This window comes from Gallus gallus, chromosome 1, assembly GCF_016699485.2.
Source record: "Gallus gallus isolate bGalGal1 chromosome 1, bGalGal1.mat.broiler.GRCg7b, whole genome shotgun sequence".
In the NCBI taxonomy this organism is placed as follows: domain Eukaryota; kingdom Metazoa; phylum Chordata; class Aves; order Galliformes; family Phasianidae; genus Gallus; species Gallus gallus.
Genome location: NC_052532.1, coordinates 177,394,095 through 177,410,989, shown reverse-complemented (window position 1 = coordinate 177,410,989; position 16,895 = coordinate 177,394,095). Strand labels below are relative to the sequence as shown.

The window sequence follows — 16,895 nt, the reverse complement described above, 5'->3', positions numbered from 1 at the left end:
CTCTGTGCCCACTCTGTCTTTCCTGGGCAGACTTTAGATTGTTGGTTTTTTAAAAATTCCAAAACAAAATGTTTGAATCTGAAAATATACCAACAGTGCCATTGATGTATACTTCCTTCTTATTAGAATTTGCTAACTAGGGTTTTCATGCTGGGAAATGTGAAATTGAGTGTTGTAACACCTGATGTAGCACTTCTTACAATGCTTGATTTGTTCTCATTATGATTGTTGCATTTTCTTATGTGTGTTATGCTTGTCATAGTTCCATATCGTAGGTGAAATATAATGAATTAGTGTCATGTAATGTAGGCAAGCTAGGACCACATTCAAATATAATAGTACATGGGCTGAATTGACTTATTCCTTTCTTGTTGCTGTATAGCATGGATTTCTGCACAAAACGCTTACTCATATTTCTAGTTTACTGATTTAAAAAAAAACTGGAAATGAATGTAAACTCAAATAAAAGTGAAGTGAGAAACTTTCTATTGGCCATGTATGACATTGTGAATGAATGTAGGCATGTGGCATGGACTAATGGTTAGTTTAATAATCTAGGAAACCTAACCCCAAGTCGTCATTTACTCTCTGTGGCAGTTTCAGATTGTTCTCCTTTATTTATTTCTTTAATCATTTTCTTGTTAGCACTTCTTAAAGTAATTAAGCAAGGCATTATGGGCTTTCCTCTTTCTCTGAGATTGTGATAAATATTATCTGAGGTAGGTAGGATGTGATTTGGTTATGCTTGTACAACAGCCTTTGCCTGCCTGATCATAAATGATCATTAATGCATTTTAAGAAGTTAATATCCTATGGTGAGGAATAGAAACAAAGCCTATGTGTGCCTCCTGTTCATTGCAGAGCCCATTTTGCTCCACATTACACCATGTGATCGCTGTGTGAAGGAACATGCACGTGATCAGCTGTATCCTGACTGATAAGTGGCATGTTTGAAGAAAATGATTTTCTGTTGACCATGTGCTTAGTTGGTGTCCGACAAGCAAGCAAGATATATTAGGAGTCAACATCAGATGTTAGGAGGTACTAGGTCTGCAAACGTTGAAGTTCTCTGATCTAGACTAGTAGCAGTCTCTTAATTTTAAGAATTAAGGCTATAGAAACTTCATGCATATTGCCCTATCTTCTTAAAAAGGACAACATTTTATTACAGAAACATTATAATTCTATTAATTAATTTTATTGTGTGCTTATTTATTAACATTGAATATATATATATGTATGTGTTTGTGTTAGTTGCTCAGCTTCCTTGAATCTATCAGAAGTATTTTAACTCTATGAATAGATAGACAGCTAAGCTGGAAGATGTGTACTTGATTTAAGTTTAAACAACAGTGAAATGCAATGATTTATTTTTCTGTTTTCTGTTTTGTAGAGGGGTAAAGGTTTAATTGTAAGAAATGGATCCTAAAGGATTACAAGGAGAAGACAAATTGAAGATGCTTATAATCTTACTTGCATATTTGGTAAGTATGTAACTCAGCTTTATTCCAAGGTGAATATTGAAATAAATGGTTATTTCAGACACAGGAGTGGTGTCTTCTGTGTGTAACTGCTAGGTCTGGAAGACTCAAACCTATTTACATAACTATATAATATTTTTTTTTCAATTTGAATGTGAGCTTGGTCATCTACTTTGTCTCATTTCTTGGTACTGTTATTTCAGTGTCCATCTGTTAGTACAGTATGCTGTGTAGTTATATAGTTCAGGAGATTGAAGTGTCCAATTTATCCATACAAGATAAGCATGGCATGCAGTTACATTTGCTTGTAAGCATACTCCAAGTGACCTTCAGAGACAGGCTCTGGAACTAGGGGTGGTTAATGCTTCATCACTATTGGAAAGGCTTTGGCCTTTCTGAAAGGACTAAATACACAGAGTAAGAATTTGGAAGCAATTGAGGAGAGCACTTTCTGTGATAGAAATCTGTAGACATTGAATTTAAAATTCTCTTGAGAGCACTCATGGGTTTGATAATGTTACTGGCTAGGATTCTGTTAATTATACTGAGGCTTTGCATGGCTCATGGTAGTGCTTATGGTATTCCTCATAATGCAGCAAATCATTTTTTAAGATAAAAACGTGATTCTTCTGACTTTGAGTTCATATAAATTACATATAAATCAGAAATAAACTTAATCTTTTTTTGCTTTTTTTTTTTTTATTCTTAGCTAAGTAGGGTAATTTGTGAGACTGGAGATTGCAGAGAACAAGAATTTAGGGACCACGCTGGGAACTGTATTCTCTGCAAACAGTGTGGACCAGGAATGGAACTCTCAAAGGTAAGCATATCCCACTTTCTTGACTTTGTTCCAATAAATGCACCTTCATGTGTCTCATGTAATAGATGTATCTATGATACAAGTTTTTTCTGATGTTTTGACTTTTGAAACATCTTTGATTTGTCAAGTAACGTGTCTTGTGATGCATGTGATGTGAAATCTTCCGTTAGGAAAATGATAATGCCATTAATGTAGTTAGCAGTACCGTTAGAAGACCTGGATCTGGGCTCTCAAAGCACTTTTAAAATAATAATTCAACCCCTTTTTCACCTTCACTCACCCCCTTTGCAACGCTACCCAGAATTAAAACTGGCTAACTTCAGTATAAGGACAAGAGTAAGAAAAATAAACTTCAAACTCCTGATTGGTGCAGACTTCTGAAATGTGGATGTTTGACTTTGCAATACCTACTTATTGAATTGTGTCTAGATTTTACAGTGATAATTCCACCTAGACAATCTTTATGTATCTTCTGTATAGTGACTTGTCTGAACAGAATAGTTTATAATAAAAAAATAAAAGCCTAAGTACATAAATACTGAATAGGATTCAAGTGAGACCTGAGAAGGTCTTTTAGACCAACCGGATGATAAATGAGCAGTATTTTCAGTAGCTCTGAGGTTGGAACAGATAGGTGGGTTGGGCAGCTAGTTTCAAGTGAAGCAAGTTCCTTTATTTTACAACTTATTAATGCTATAAATCTAGTCTACATCATCTATGTAGAATAACTAAGAAGGCTGAGGCTGGAAAAATATATGGTAATATGTAGAAAGAATGTAAAAATTTCTTGTTATTACTGTTAAAAAAAAAAAGGAAGGTTGTTACGGTGAGTTGGATTTTAATTATTTTTTCTTTTAAAACACAACTACATCTCTTCCAAAAGAAAATCCATGTGGAAGTTTTGAAGTTAGCAGTTTTTTGGGGGAGTCCAGAAGTGGATTAATGGAGATGAATGACAATGGAGTTTACAGACTGGGATTCAATACATCTAGGGATTTTGCTCAAGTCTTTTCCAAGCTAATATTCAAATATTAATGCAAGTGATAAGGGAGATTTTAATTGTTTTCAGTGCAAAGAAAGTAGATGTTGTGAATGAGTAAGGATAGCAAATGATGATGCAGTTTAAACAAGAAATGGGAGAGATTAGAACAAAGTTAATCATGAGTCTTTGGGGTATCAAATGCCTTATGCTAGAGATTTAAAGATGGTCAGACAGAAAAAAGAGGATTTGAACTTATACTGTGAAGTATAAGCAGACTTCTCAGCCTTATGTGTGATGCCGGCACCAATGTCCAGCAACTGTATCTACATCTTGTGAGTTAGTGTGAAACTGTGAGTGTAAAAAAGATGATAAAAGTAGAATTTAGTGTATTATTTTAGAGCTGTGAAACTTAATTTTCAGAGTTACTTTTGTAAGCAAGTGTGTTATGTAGATGTGAAGGTTTTTTAACATGAAACTTTACTAAATCCGTGTTTAAACAACAGCAAGAAAAGAAGCTTTCAGCTTGTTTTCTATGTGTTTCTTCCTATGTTCAACCCTGAAAACAAGCACAAGTAACATATTGCAGTTTGAGGGTGAAGAGATTTACTTGAAGAAATTCTTGTGCGTATTAATCAGCAAAAGGTGATTGCCTTACAAAGCAGTGAAATGTCTTCCCCATCTCTCCACACCTTGTTGCTAGCATTCAATGAAGTATTTAGTTTAGTACTTTAGTGAGGATTGCTTTTTGTTATGCAGGATCATATGCAGAACGACAGAATGGCCTGGGTTGAAAAGGACCAAAATGATCATCCAGTTTCAACCTCCCTGCTATGTGCAGGGTTGCCAACCACCAGACCAGGCTGCTCAGAGCCACATCCAGCCTGGCCTTGAATGCCTCCAGGGATGGGGCATCCACAATCTCACTGGGCAACCTGTTCCAGTTAGCTAGAGTTTGTCTTATAAATAATACTGTTCATGTACTAATTTGAAGATGACTAATGGTATAAGTGTGGTTTTGTTTGGATGTTTGCTAGATTATTTAGATTGGACTTAAGTTTGAGATATGAGAGACTGGGAAAGAAGGGGGGTAATTTATAGATGTGTTCATGATTATGTAACAGCAGTCCAAGTGAAGCAGTTGTTGTAGTTCTAGTGTACACTGCTGTGTCATACTTAACTGTCAAATTAAAAATGACTGTAGAAACTAATACCTTCACTAATTACTAATGCTTTAGCATTTATTTCTTAAATTGAAAGTAAACTATGATAGGTAGGTTACGGTTTGCAGTAGTATGTAATTTGTGTTATTTTATATATGTATATATATATACACACACTTTTAAAATACACTTTTATATATATAAATATATATACACACTTTTGTTTAGTCTGATAGTTCTGATTCTTAATACTAATTTTTCTGAAAATAGGAATGCTTAATTGTATTTCAGTGTTTAGGCAATTACTCTCCCCAGACATTAATAGGCTTCCACATACTGTTTTAGTTGCCACTGCATCAGAACTGAAATTACTGAGTAGGTTTTGCTCAAACATAAACGTGAGTGAAAATATAACTTTCCTTAGAAGCAGATGTACAACTTCCTGTGAATCTTGGTGGAGGATGTAATGCTATGATTGTTACTGAAATGCAGTTGAAAAGTAGCCTTGCTGAGCTACAGCTTGAAAGAACTGAGTATTTGAAGTCAAAGGTCAGAATACAACGGGAAATGGGATTTAATGATATACTTGAAGTAATTTGCAGCACACGACAGAGGCAGTGTTTGCTTTTTTTAGTAATTATGCTGTACTTTAATAAGTTTCTAGGTGATTATCACAAATGTTTGCTGTTTTCCTTTCCAATATTGGCTGCTCCTATTTAAAAGTATCACAGGTAAAACTAGATACACTGTTGTGTGAGCATGACTATAAAACTAAATATATACTAAAATACAGCGGTATCGGTGTGATTTTTTTTATTATTATTTCTGTTTTGTTTTCAAAAAATAGTTTAAGGAGTTGACTGATAGGTTCCAAATGAATACTGTGCCTTGATAAATACATTGCTGCTGAGTTGACAGCAACCAGCTTATTGCTTAAGTACACACGTGCATGTATTTTTGTACTTTGCTTCTGTAAAACTGAGTACATGATGTTACAGAAGTCAATACTAATATGCTGTTACTTAATCATGATGACTATCAAAAAAAAAAAAGGAATTCTTATTGTGGATTTGCAAAACTCAGTGAAGTCAGCAGGCCTTTGTTGTCCCTATGTATAAGGGAAACCACAGTGACAACTGAAGATCAGACTTGCAAATCTTATGTGATGCCAGCTGCACAGGTGACTTAAGAAATGGTTAAAACTTAATCAAGTTAGGACCTGTATGAGTCCAGCATGTTCCCATCTTGCCACAGGTATACTTGAGTGTATCGCAGACTTGCATCAACACTATGGATAGGTGTGCAGGGCAAAATTCCCCTTGCATCTGTATGTATGTGTGTATGCATATATATGTGTAGGTATACGTAAAGAATTATTATTACAACTATTAGGGTTTTTTGTTGTTGTTGTTTCTATAGTATATAAGCATTGCATAATACCTTTCTAAATTGAGAAATACTGTCACCTTTCTTTTTATTTTACACATAGGCCTCTAGAGCAGAAATCAACCTCCCTGGGATGATGTGAGAAGTGTTTGGTTGAACAGTGTTTAATTCTAGTTGCAGACTTGTACTTGATCTGTTGGATTAACATTCCTGCTTGTAATAGATAAGCAACTTCAAGCACTCTTCATATGTGAAACAAGTTTATAAAACAAAACAGCACACACATACACACACACACAAACACTAAACCCAGTTTATTTCATGTAACTGTTTCTGGATCTAAACTTTTAAATGACATGGAGCTGCATCAGGGGAGGGTCAGGCTGGTGCTCAGGGAAAGGGTCTTCACCAGAGAGTGGTTGGGTACTGAAATAGGCTGCCCAGGGCAGTGGTCACAGCCCCAGGCTTCTGGAGTTCAAGAAGCATTTGGATAACACTCTCAGACACAGGATTCAAACGTTGGATCATCCTATGTGGAGTGAGGAGCTGAACCCAATGATCCTTGTGGGTCCCTTCCAACCCAGGGTATTCTATGATTCTGAGTCATGCTATGGCTAAGGTATTCTTTTCAGCTTTTATTATTTCATTTTAATGGGACTCTTTTTCAGCAATGTTTTTGAAGTAATTATTTCTTTTAAAATAAGAAAAAATAGTACCCTTCAACATTTCCTTTTTTGACTCCCTACCAACCATTAGAACTGCTGTAACAGCAGCTCTCTGAATGCTTCACTGGCACAGAGTGCCCAGAAAAGCTGTGGATCCCCCATCCCTGGAGGTGTTCAAGGCCAGGTTGGATGGGGCCCTGGGCAACCTGATGTAGTGGGAGGTAACCCTGACCATGGTGGGGGGGGGGTTTGGAACTGAGTGGGATTTAAGTTCCTTTCCAGCCCAAACTATTCTATGATGCTGTGATTATCCTACAACTGGAATCTGTTGTTCACTTTTGTTCATTGTATTTTTATAAAGCACTTTTAACATGTTACAGTCATAAGTAAACCACATTTGTTGTTCTACCAATTATTTCAGGTTGACATGGAAAGGAATGAAACCATCAGCTCTTAATTTCCTAATGTTTGTTTGCTAGTATTTACTCACTAAAAAAAATAAATCTGTGTTCTTCACTTAACAATTACCTCTAGGTCCAAAATTTTATGAAGGCTTAGAACTACTGAAATATCTTGCTTTGGTGTGTTTTCTGATTGCCTTTTTCAAGAGTGCTTTCTTCTGGGTGGGGAGACAAAAATTGATTCAGAAAAGGAACAGTTTGCTTCCTGCATTACTTCAGTTCTCATTTATAAAGTGAAAAACAAAGCATCATGGAGTTAAGCAACCGGTTTAGTACCTTTCATTCTTTAAGTGACCTCAAATTGACAGAGCCTTTTTTGATCCTGTCTTACCAGTATAAATCAAACTTTAATCATGACTCAAATTTAAGTAAATCTCATTTAGCACAGAAAAAAGAAATGGAGATAGTTTGATTTGAACTAGGACACAACCATTTCTTGAAAACATGCCCATTCAGAAGTGAGAAGCTTAATTCTTTCCAGTCTTCTCACCATAATTTGCTTATACATGTTTCCTGCAAATCTCTGTAGCTCCTATGTATTTTTTTTTTTTTTTTTTTACTTTTATATGAAAAGTTATCCATATCTCAGCCTCATAAAGCTTATATCACAACTCAGAATTTTAACTGCAAATCTAGAAGCCATCCAGAAGGACCTGGACAGGCTGGAGAAGTGGGCCCATGTGAACCTAATAAGGTTCAACAAGGCCAAGTGCAAGGTGTTGCGCTTGGTCAGGGGCAATCCCAGGTATTTATACAAAGTGGGCAAGGAACCCCTTGAGAGCAGACCTGTGCAGAAGGACTTGGGGATCCTCGTGGATGAGAAGCTGGACATGAGCCAGCAGTTGGCCCAGAAGGCCAACTGTGTTCTGGGCTGCATTAAAAAAGGGGTGGCCAGCAGGGAGAGGGAGGTGATTGTCCCCCTCTACTCAGCTCTTGTGAGGCCCCATCTGGAGTACTGCGTCCAGGTCTGGGGCCCCAGTACAGGAAGGATGTGGAGTTATTGGGGCGGGTCCAGAAGAGGGCCTCTAAGATGATCAGAGGGCTGGAGCACCTCTCCTATGAGGAAAGGTTGAGGGAACTGGGCTTGTTTAGCTTGGAGAAGAGAAGGCTCTGGGAAGACATCATTGTGGCCTTCCAGTACTTGAAGGGAGCATGTGAACAGGAGGGGGAACGGCTGTTCACAAGGATGGATAGTGATAGGACAAGGGGGAATAATTTTAAACTGAGGCAGGGGAGGTTTAGATTAGATATTAGGAGGAAGTTTTTCACCCAGAGGGTGGTGACGCACTGGAACAGGTTGCCCAAGGAGGCTGTGGATGCCCCATCCCTGGAGGCATTCAAGGCCAGGCTGGATGTGGTTCTGGGCAGCCTGGTCTGGTGGTTGGCAACCCTGCACATAGCAGGGGGGTTGAAACTAGATGATCATTGTGGTTCTTTTCAACCCAGGCCATTCTATGATTTTGTCAACAGGTCACACCTGAAGTTGTAGTTCAGAAACATTGATCTGACAGTGTTAGCAGTGTTTTTTTTCTTACAGTGCACTGCCTGAGCATGCAGTTGTACCAGCGCAGTAAATCTTTAGGATATACTAGAAAAGAGATTGCTGAACTGATCACAATCAGTCTCATAATCAGATCTACAGTTTAGCCTCACGCTCAGTTGTGTCAGTGGTTTAAGGATGGTGTACTACAAGGAAGAAAGAGCACAGATGAAAGGGAGAGAATGCTCTAAGCCAGTACTGTCACCAAATACATGATGATAAATGCCACCACTAGCAGACTGCTGCCCTTGCAGGCAGAGACACCTTGAGAGCTGCTGATGCAGGGCTATTCTTTGCATCATATGTTACCTCCTTGTGCTAGGTATTTTATGAAGGAAAGTGGGGCTTGCATCATAGCTCAGAAAAGGAATTAAGAATTAATCAGAAAGGTACTGTTTACATCTACTTGTGAATTTGTCCTTACAAAGAAAATGAGGTGGTGTTGCATCTGACATTGTCCTGGTGAAGCTACTGAGGGCAACTGCTGCTGTGTTCAGCAGTGACAGCATAACTTTTTAAAGCTAGAGGGCTACTTGTGAAGAAGCCTGCCTGCCATACCTCAGTGCAGTAGAGGCTAACGTGTTCCAGGGGCAGTCCCTTGGATGCTGGAGCAGATGCACATAGGCATGTCAAGTCTTACTCACCAACCGTGAAACTTTTCTGACACTAACTTTGCCACAGGAGCTAAATACCACATTTGCAGCACACTGTTGCATCCTGTCCTCCTCTGTGACTTCTGCTGGCAGATGCATCTGATTACTCAATTGTAGATGAGGCAGATCCCAGCCGCAATGTAATCCTGCAACCTGTTAAGTGACCTGACTTTTTCATGACTTAGTAACTGAAAGGTGTTTTTTTTTGAGAATATCCAAGTGTTATTTAGTCATGATGGACTAAGTGGATCTTCTTAGTGTTGTACAATCTAAGGGCTTACTTACATTGAGGATAATCAATGGAACTAAGGGAAAAAACTGTAAAAAGTACTGTCAGATTACGATTTTCATAATGCCTGAAAGAATTTTTAGATGAAATTTGAAGTTATTTTAGTTGAAAGACTCTAATTCACTGTTCACTTTCTATGCTGCACTCAACCTCTAGGGAAGAACCACACCACTTATTTCCATTACCCTTTATAGTCTGCTGCACTTTTGACTCTTCTGTTAGAGTCAGTGTATGGGTAGTATATATTGAAAGAAAAGGTTTTAAACTGCCAATGCAATATTTTTAAGTGCCTGATTTATATGTATTTAATATGTTTTAACTTAAACCAAGTTATGGGTTTAGTTCCTTGTCCTGCTAGTGATGCTTAGGAGGCATCTGAACAAAGTTCTTCTGGGGATCCATATATTCAAGGTGATCAGATGCCAAGGTATGGAATCATAGAATCCCTAGAATTGGAAGGGACTACTGTGAGAGTGAAGGTTTTATAATTGTCCATAAAGCAAAAGTTCACTTGAATCTTGGGGATATTTTCAATGAAGTTTACTGCAGTTTTCTAAATTAATATTTCTCTTGTCTTGGCTTGTTCTGTGTATTATTCGAGAGAATTTCTTCATTTCTGTTACCTACTACCATTGATGGCAGTGCTGTAAGGGGGAAATGGAAAGGAAAAATGAGCTAGGTGTTCTTCACAGCCTGCTTCACAAAAATAGATACAAGTATACTGTGTGTTTACCTGCTTTTCTTTTTTTCTGACATGAAAACAGAAATATTTGTTTGAAATCCAACTAATGGAGGTTATAAGCTTTTCCTCTTTTCTGCAGTCCTGAGGTGAACTACCACAGGAGATAAGCACTTGTTTCTGAGTACAGGTGGGGGAGTAGGAGGGATGAGGGGAGCTGTGAACTATTCAGTTCTCATCATCATACAACTTGCCAACTTTGTAAATACAGTACTAAGAAAACTGACGCAGATCAGTTTTGCACGTGTACTGATAAAAGATCAAAAGTCAGTTGTTTGTCTCTTTGTGGGACTGATAAATTATAAAGTCCAAATATTCAAAAGGTTCGAATCCATCATCTAAATAATATCCTTCAGTTTAGGGAATGCAATTAATTATGAGTACAGATTTCTTTGAAGTTCTGCCTGGATTACAAGCTTAAATATTTATTTGCACCTGCCAGGCAGTTAACTACCTCAAATATTATGTGAACATAAAAAGCACATACATAAAGTTGTAGTTGTTACGGATCACATCTGCAGAATTCCTGGCACAGACTTAGAAGTCATCTTTGAAAAGACTGGAGATGCTAAATCCCTTGGGCAGAAGATTTCTTCATATTGCATCCACCTTTTCTATTGCTTCGTAGTAAACCACTCCAGGTTAAAAAAGATCACTAACACTTGTCCATCTATCTAACTACAGCAAAGCAGGTCTGTTAGATCTAGAAACAACTTACAAAAAACTTGAATACTTTGTGTTAATGAGTTAAAAGCATTTAACTTATTTTCCTGATGTTTCCTTGTTTTTAATTGGAAACTTCAAAGGTAGTCTGGAAAGGAAAACTTATAATCAAGTTAATTTAAGTTTATATTTGAAAATTTCTAGGACTTGGGAGGGACTGTTTTCAAGTGATTTATCAAAAGATCCAAACATATAAAGTTTGTCTGAGCTATATTGTATATTGTGTAACACTGCTATTTGGATGATCTAAATAGAAAGAACATAGAGTAGAAGGAATGTGGTAAGGAATAGTGACAGTCAATGAAAACATTTATTTTGAGTTAGGAAAAGCAAAATGTTGTAACAGAAGTTAGTCTGGTTTTCTAGTCCTCAGTGGCAATTGTGCCTTTGTATGAAATCTTGCAATTGCGTAAATGAAATTGAATACACTGAGACATTTTTAGACAACATACTGGTGATTCTAGTGGTTCTGTTTTGACGTTGAATCCTAGCAGAAACCAATTGGCTAGGAATTAAATGGTAGGAAAACACTCTGTGAATGAAATCAATTAAAAAGAAAATGACGTAATTGTATCTGCATTTGCATACTACCATTATTATGGGCAATATGTTGGAGGAGAAGCATGCTGTATATTATATGAAACTAATGTGTTTTCTTTGGTTTTCAGTGTTTATTTGTTCCTTAATATGAAAAATAATAGCCAATAATTGCATTTCTGCAAAAAAAAAAAAAAGAAATTAAAACTTATTTCTAAGTTATCCCCTCTATGTACTCTTAAGTTCGTGGATCTAGAGATGGAGGAAAGATATTTCATGTCCATTTCTAGTTGCTTTCTTAGAAGTGTTCATTTTGTGTGTACTTGACTGCTTATTCACCAGATGACAGTATTTCTAATATAAAGAAAATTAGAAAATTCTTAGAGTGTCCAGTAAAATGCATCCTAAGAGGTTATTTCTTTCTGATACTTTACCATATCACTGCAAATCTGAGGCACTAAAAGCACATATTGGCTAAGTCCATCACAGATCAAGTTTCATAAATGTTCTCAAAATAAAGCCGTGGAGAATCCTGTGTGCATTTGTGAGGCTCAAAGCCATTTACAGCAGCAGGCTTGCTTAGAGGGGTGTCTGGGAAAAGTCATTTGTGTGCATGGAACATGGAAGCTTTGTGGAGGGAACTGGTGGAAACCTTATCTAAAGTTGCCCCAGTTGAAGAACTCCTGCAGTTTTCCTGTTGGGAATTTGCTCTTTACTTCCACTAAGACTGCACACTGGAGAAAGAGGTCCTCATGCTGTCATTCCCACCTATTTCCACCCCCATAAGTCCTTTGCAACAATTTGTTGCATCCTTTTTGCCTTTGTGTTGTGCCACTAACGCATTTAGTCAAATTGCTGCAAAAAAGTAAGCAATGACTCCCAGTGACTTCATATGGCTCTTAGGAGAAAAAAAAAAAAAAAGTGACAGAAAAATGAAATAGACAGATAGTTCTAGATAATTAGTTTGTAGAACCCAATACCCAAAGTATTATGGATTGTTTGGTGTATTGTTTCTCATTGCTGCCAATCAGTTGTATTATGTGTCCTTCCCAAATGAATGGAGAGAATTTCTTGAAATTGGTGAATCACCAGCCATAACAGTATTCCCTATGTAGTCAAATATTATGCATCCCTCTGATCCCCAGAGCTATTAATTTTTTCTGACAGGTTAAGAACTGCTAGAACTGGAGTGGGTTGAGTTTGTGAAATTCCTCATGGCTAAGCAACATTTTGCGTCTAGCCAATGGTCATTAGCCAGCTCTGTTTTATTTGGTAACAGAATTTCTAAGCCTTTGAAGATCAGTACACTCTATTCAGCAATTAACTTTGTTCACCTTAACTATGAACCTTAATATCAAAGTGCTTCTTTGCTGTATTTGTAACTGAGTAAGTGCCTTTATACTTCACTTGTCCCAGTTTCTGCACTTTCACATGACTGACCTAATTAAAAAACAGACAGCTCAATAATTCTACCATAAGCTAGTAATAATGAAGCTGTGGGAGTCCTTGAAGCCCTTTATCATTCAAATACACTGTGGTTTCTTGAATAAAGTGGTTGACTAAGTATTACTTAGAGAAGTAAGGGAGATTATTAGCAGTGGAAGACACATTTGAACTTGCTGAATGGATTCCTTTTGTCTCTAGAAAGACTACTCTCAGTAATAATTATACCAGGTCTTCATTTTATCCCAGCATTCTCCTGTTCATGCTTTCAGTGACTGAATAGCTTACTGTTGCTTGTTAATCCCTACAGGAATGCGGCTTTGGATATGGGGAGGATGCACAGTGCATGACTTGCAGGCCAAACAGATTCAAGGAAGACTGGGGCTTTCAGAAGTGCAAGCCTTGTCTGGATTGTGCTCTAGTTAACCGCTTTCAGAAGGCCAACTGTTCTGCCACCAGCAATGCACTATGTGGAGACTGTTTACCGGGGTAAGGCCATTTCTGAAGATGAGACTTGAACAAATTCAAAGTTTATTTGCATTAGCATTGATTGATGATATTGTCCAGATGAATGTTTGGATAGATCCTTTACAAACAGATGAAGGACCCATGTTCTAATCTTGGCTTTGCCAATAACTTTTCGTATCATCCAAGCAACTAATTTCACAATTTCTGTCTTAATTTTCAACTGTCAAACTAGTCTGATAAACACCTGCCTGATTTACTAGAGAACTGTCGGTGCAATGCCTGAGTAAAATATTTCCAAATGTTGTTACTTGCGAGTTCCTTCATTGTTTCAAAATGTTAACTTTGTTATATCAGAGATATTTACCTTCTTGAAGACTGATCACATTATTTGGTTGGTTTTTCCCTCCTGTCTTTGGGTCAGTGTGTAATTGTTCTCATACATGTATGTTTTTAGGACTAGAGCAGCGATTTTGGTTCATGCTCCTGAATTTCATTTACTATTTTGGTAAATTCATGGAGTATGATCCGGACTGAAAAAGTATCTAAAGAAGTTATTTTGGAACAAATTATAAGTGTGGAGACTTAAAGAGCTATGGTATAAGTCAGGAGCTGTGCTTTGTTTGATCTGGTCACCCTAGGTCTTTGTCGCTAATCTTCTCCTTTTATAGAATTTAGTTGCAAGGCCTCTAAAAGATTTTTCTTTACTTTGTGGCCAAGTTCCACTATTATTAATATTTCCCGTGAATTTGTTAAAAGACATGTCATGCTTTTTTGAACTGTCAGTTGGTAGTTTAATTGGTAGATGTAGGTTATGAGAACTGATTTGTAATTGTAGCAGGTTTTATAATTTCAGGATATGTATTTCAGATATATAGATGTAGATACACATTACAATTTAATTTTTATATTTACTTATTTTCAAAGCAGTTAACAGTTATCTGAGTGCTGTTGAAGCTCCTCGTATTATTCCTCTCAAAACAGAAGCGAGGCCTTTTCATTTAAAAAGTGATTAGTAAAGCTTTGGTAACTAGTATTAGTTCAAGTCACAGTTTAAGATTAAATGTTATTGACAATGACATCTGAAAAGTTCTAAAGCCAAATGATTGATTACATCCTTATTGCATGTTATATAATACTGTAGGACTTATTTGGCTGTGAAACAGGAGACAATTTTCTTATGATGTAAATAATATAAGCTGTATTTTTGTAAGATGGAAAAGGGAGAAAAAAGGAAGCCTGAGTAAAACATGATTTAGGAGTAAACCTAAACTGAGCTTGCTTGTAAGTATTCTGCTCTAGATCCATGTGTTGGGTACATGTTGAGAAGGCAGCTGTTAACAAAACGTGCTTTAACTAGCAGTAAGGTTGAGACATGGGTAGAGGAATCACTGAGTTTCTAGTCTGGACCTTACGAGGAATAGAATTATTGAATGTGGCGCTGCTTACATACCCTACCCATCACTTTAGATGCAGCCTAAGAGAACGGATGTACGTATAATATACAGCTGGCCAAACTAAAGGTATAGCTATTATCTCTTATGAAACATGATGGTATCTGTTTTGCATTGGTTTCCAAAGTGTCATTTTCTATTTTTCAGCTTCAAAATGATTCAGTAGCTGTGTCAGCTACAAATAGATATTAACAGAATTCACAGTGAATTATCACATTGGCACCTCCAGTCTTAGAGTCTATGAATCTGTTTCTATTCGTGGTGGTAGTGTGGAAGTTTCTTGATCAATTGGAAAGCTGTTTGGTTTAGCTGATATAATTTTCACATGTTAAAGTAATTTTTATGTTACTAGTTAAACATAAGTTAGTACTTTTTTCTTAATGTGCCGCAACAGAAAACATTTTCCTAGGTTAATACTATGGCTGAAAAAAGCCAGACCTACTTGATTAGGAAGGTATTTTAGATAAGTTCTTTGTGCAAGAGTATGACATCATTCAAACTTCTGTGAGAAAGGTTTTGTCGCTATGAATTATTTTTGTATTTTCTAGGTTTTATAGGAAGACCAAGCTTGGAGGCTTTCAAGACATGGAGTGTGTTCCCTGTGGTGATCCTCCTCCTCCCTATGAACCCCACTGTAAGTGTTCCTCACCTCCTGTTGGAGTAAAATTAACTTACAGCTTTAGAACGTTTAAGCTGAAAGTCTGGCAAAAAAAAAATGTTGATGACATTAGTGAAGAATTCTTTGCATGATTTATTTTTCTTTTTTTGTTAGTAAATTGTTTTGTGAATACTTCTGAGCAGGTCCAGCACTGTTTTACAAAGCTATATAACCAATCACTGGAGGATAAACAATCTTCTGTCCTACTACATGGTTGATTCCAGGTCTAACTAGTGGATAAAAGTTTGTGATATGCAGAAAGGATTATGTGTTGATATCTTTAAAATAACTTCTAAGGTTTTAGCAAGGGAGAATGGTATACATAAATTTAGTAGTGTTATATGCATTAAGAAGGAAACAGGTAAGCAGTTTCTCTCTTCATTTTTGGCCAATGAGAGGGTATGAATCTTTTTGAAATGAAGGTCACCTTATTCTGTAACAGCAGCTTTTTAATACTTTTTTCTAAAACTACTGATGGTCTATATCCCATTGAGTTCTTAATTCAATAAAAGGAGTAGAGTTTTCTCATTTTATTTATTATTGTCTGCTTTATGATATGAAAAATAAAGCTACTTCCACATAATGTTGTGGAAAACATTGGGTTTACTTGTGTAACTTTCTGTAACTGTTATGTTTTGGGAACTTTCCCCTCTTCCAAACAGAAGCAATTCTTTATAGAGAGTGTGAGTTGTCAAGTTTCTGAAATGCATCACATTATACGTTTTTAAATACAAAACAACTACTACAATCTTTATAAACTGAAATCCTATCATGAAGTGAAATTACAGTATTTTACTGTGGTTCTCAGAAGACTTATTAAGAATTTGTCTGTTGGTTCCTCAGTTCTCTAACATAAGATATCGCAGTTTAAGAAAGTGTATTTTCCATCCTCAGAGCAGCCTAGAAATTTATGCCTAGAGTGGTCAGAATGAATTGAAACCTGTTTATGAGAATTTTACTTAACATCACAAGGGGGAAATCTCTCAGTTTTAAGCCTAAATAGAAAGTGTGCTTCTACAAGAAAGTATAAATAACAGTGTGTGAAAGTTTTTGAAACCTAATGCTGAAAATGCTTGCAGTTTACTTCACTAATTATTACATTTTGATAGCTTAAAAATTTAAGTTTGCATTAATTGAAGTTAAATGGAGACAAACGACTAGGTGTATGGGGCAAGCTCTCAATTATAGCAGGCTAAGTTCTAATTCTCTACTTTTCTTATCTTCTTTCTTTCCACTATGAAACAGAAAGACAAATATTAGTGCAGCAAACTCTTATATTGCAGATGAAAAGGAAAAGTTTAAATGTCTTGTTTCAATGAATTAATTGTCCAGTGAGGTGTGCGGCAAATTTTTTATTTGCTTAAGAATGTTACCAAAAGGACACAGAGGCACACAACCCCATGCCTGGACTAAAGGTTCCTGTTAAAGCTGAGACATGG

General features: G+C 36.7%; 1 protein-coding gene across 6 annotated transcripts in view; it reads left to right on the top strand.

Moving 5' to 3' along the window:
• Positions 1-16,895, top strand: part of TNFRSF19 (TNF receptor superfamily member 19) — a 54,011-nt gene that overhangs the window by 10,518 nt on the left and 26,598 nt on the right. For all 6 annotated transcript variants that reach the window (XM_025150569.3, XM_015278030.4, XM_040700158.2 and 3 more), the window contains 4 exon segments: positions 1,394-1,484; positions 2,191-2,301; positions 13,190-13,368; positions 15,347-15,432. In XM_025150569.3, coding sequence (XP_025006337.1) covers positions 1,419-1,484; positions 2,191-2,301; positions 13,190-13,368; positions 15,347-15,432 — 442 coding nt within the window. In that variant the 5' untranslated portion in view covers positions 1,394-1,418.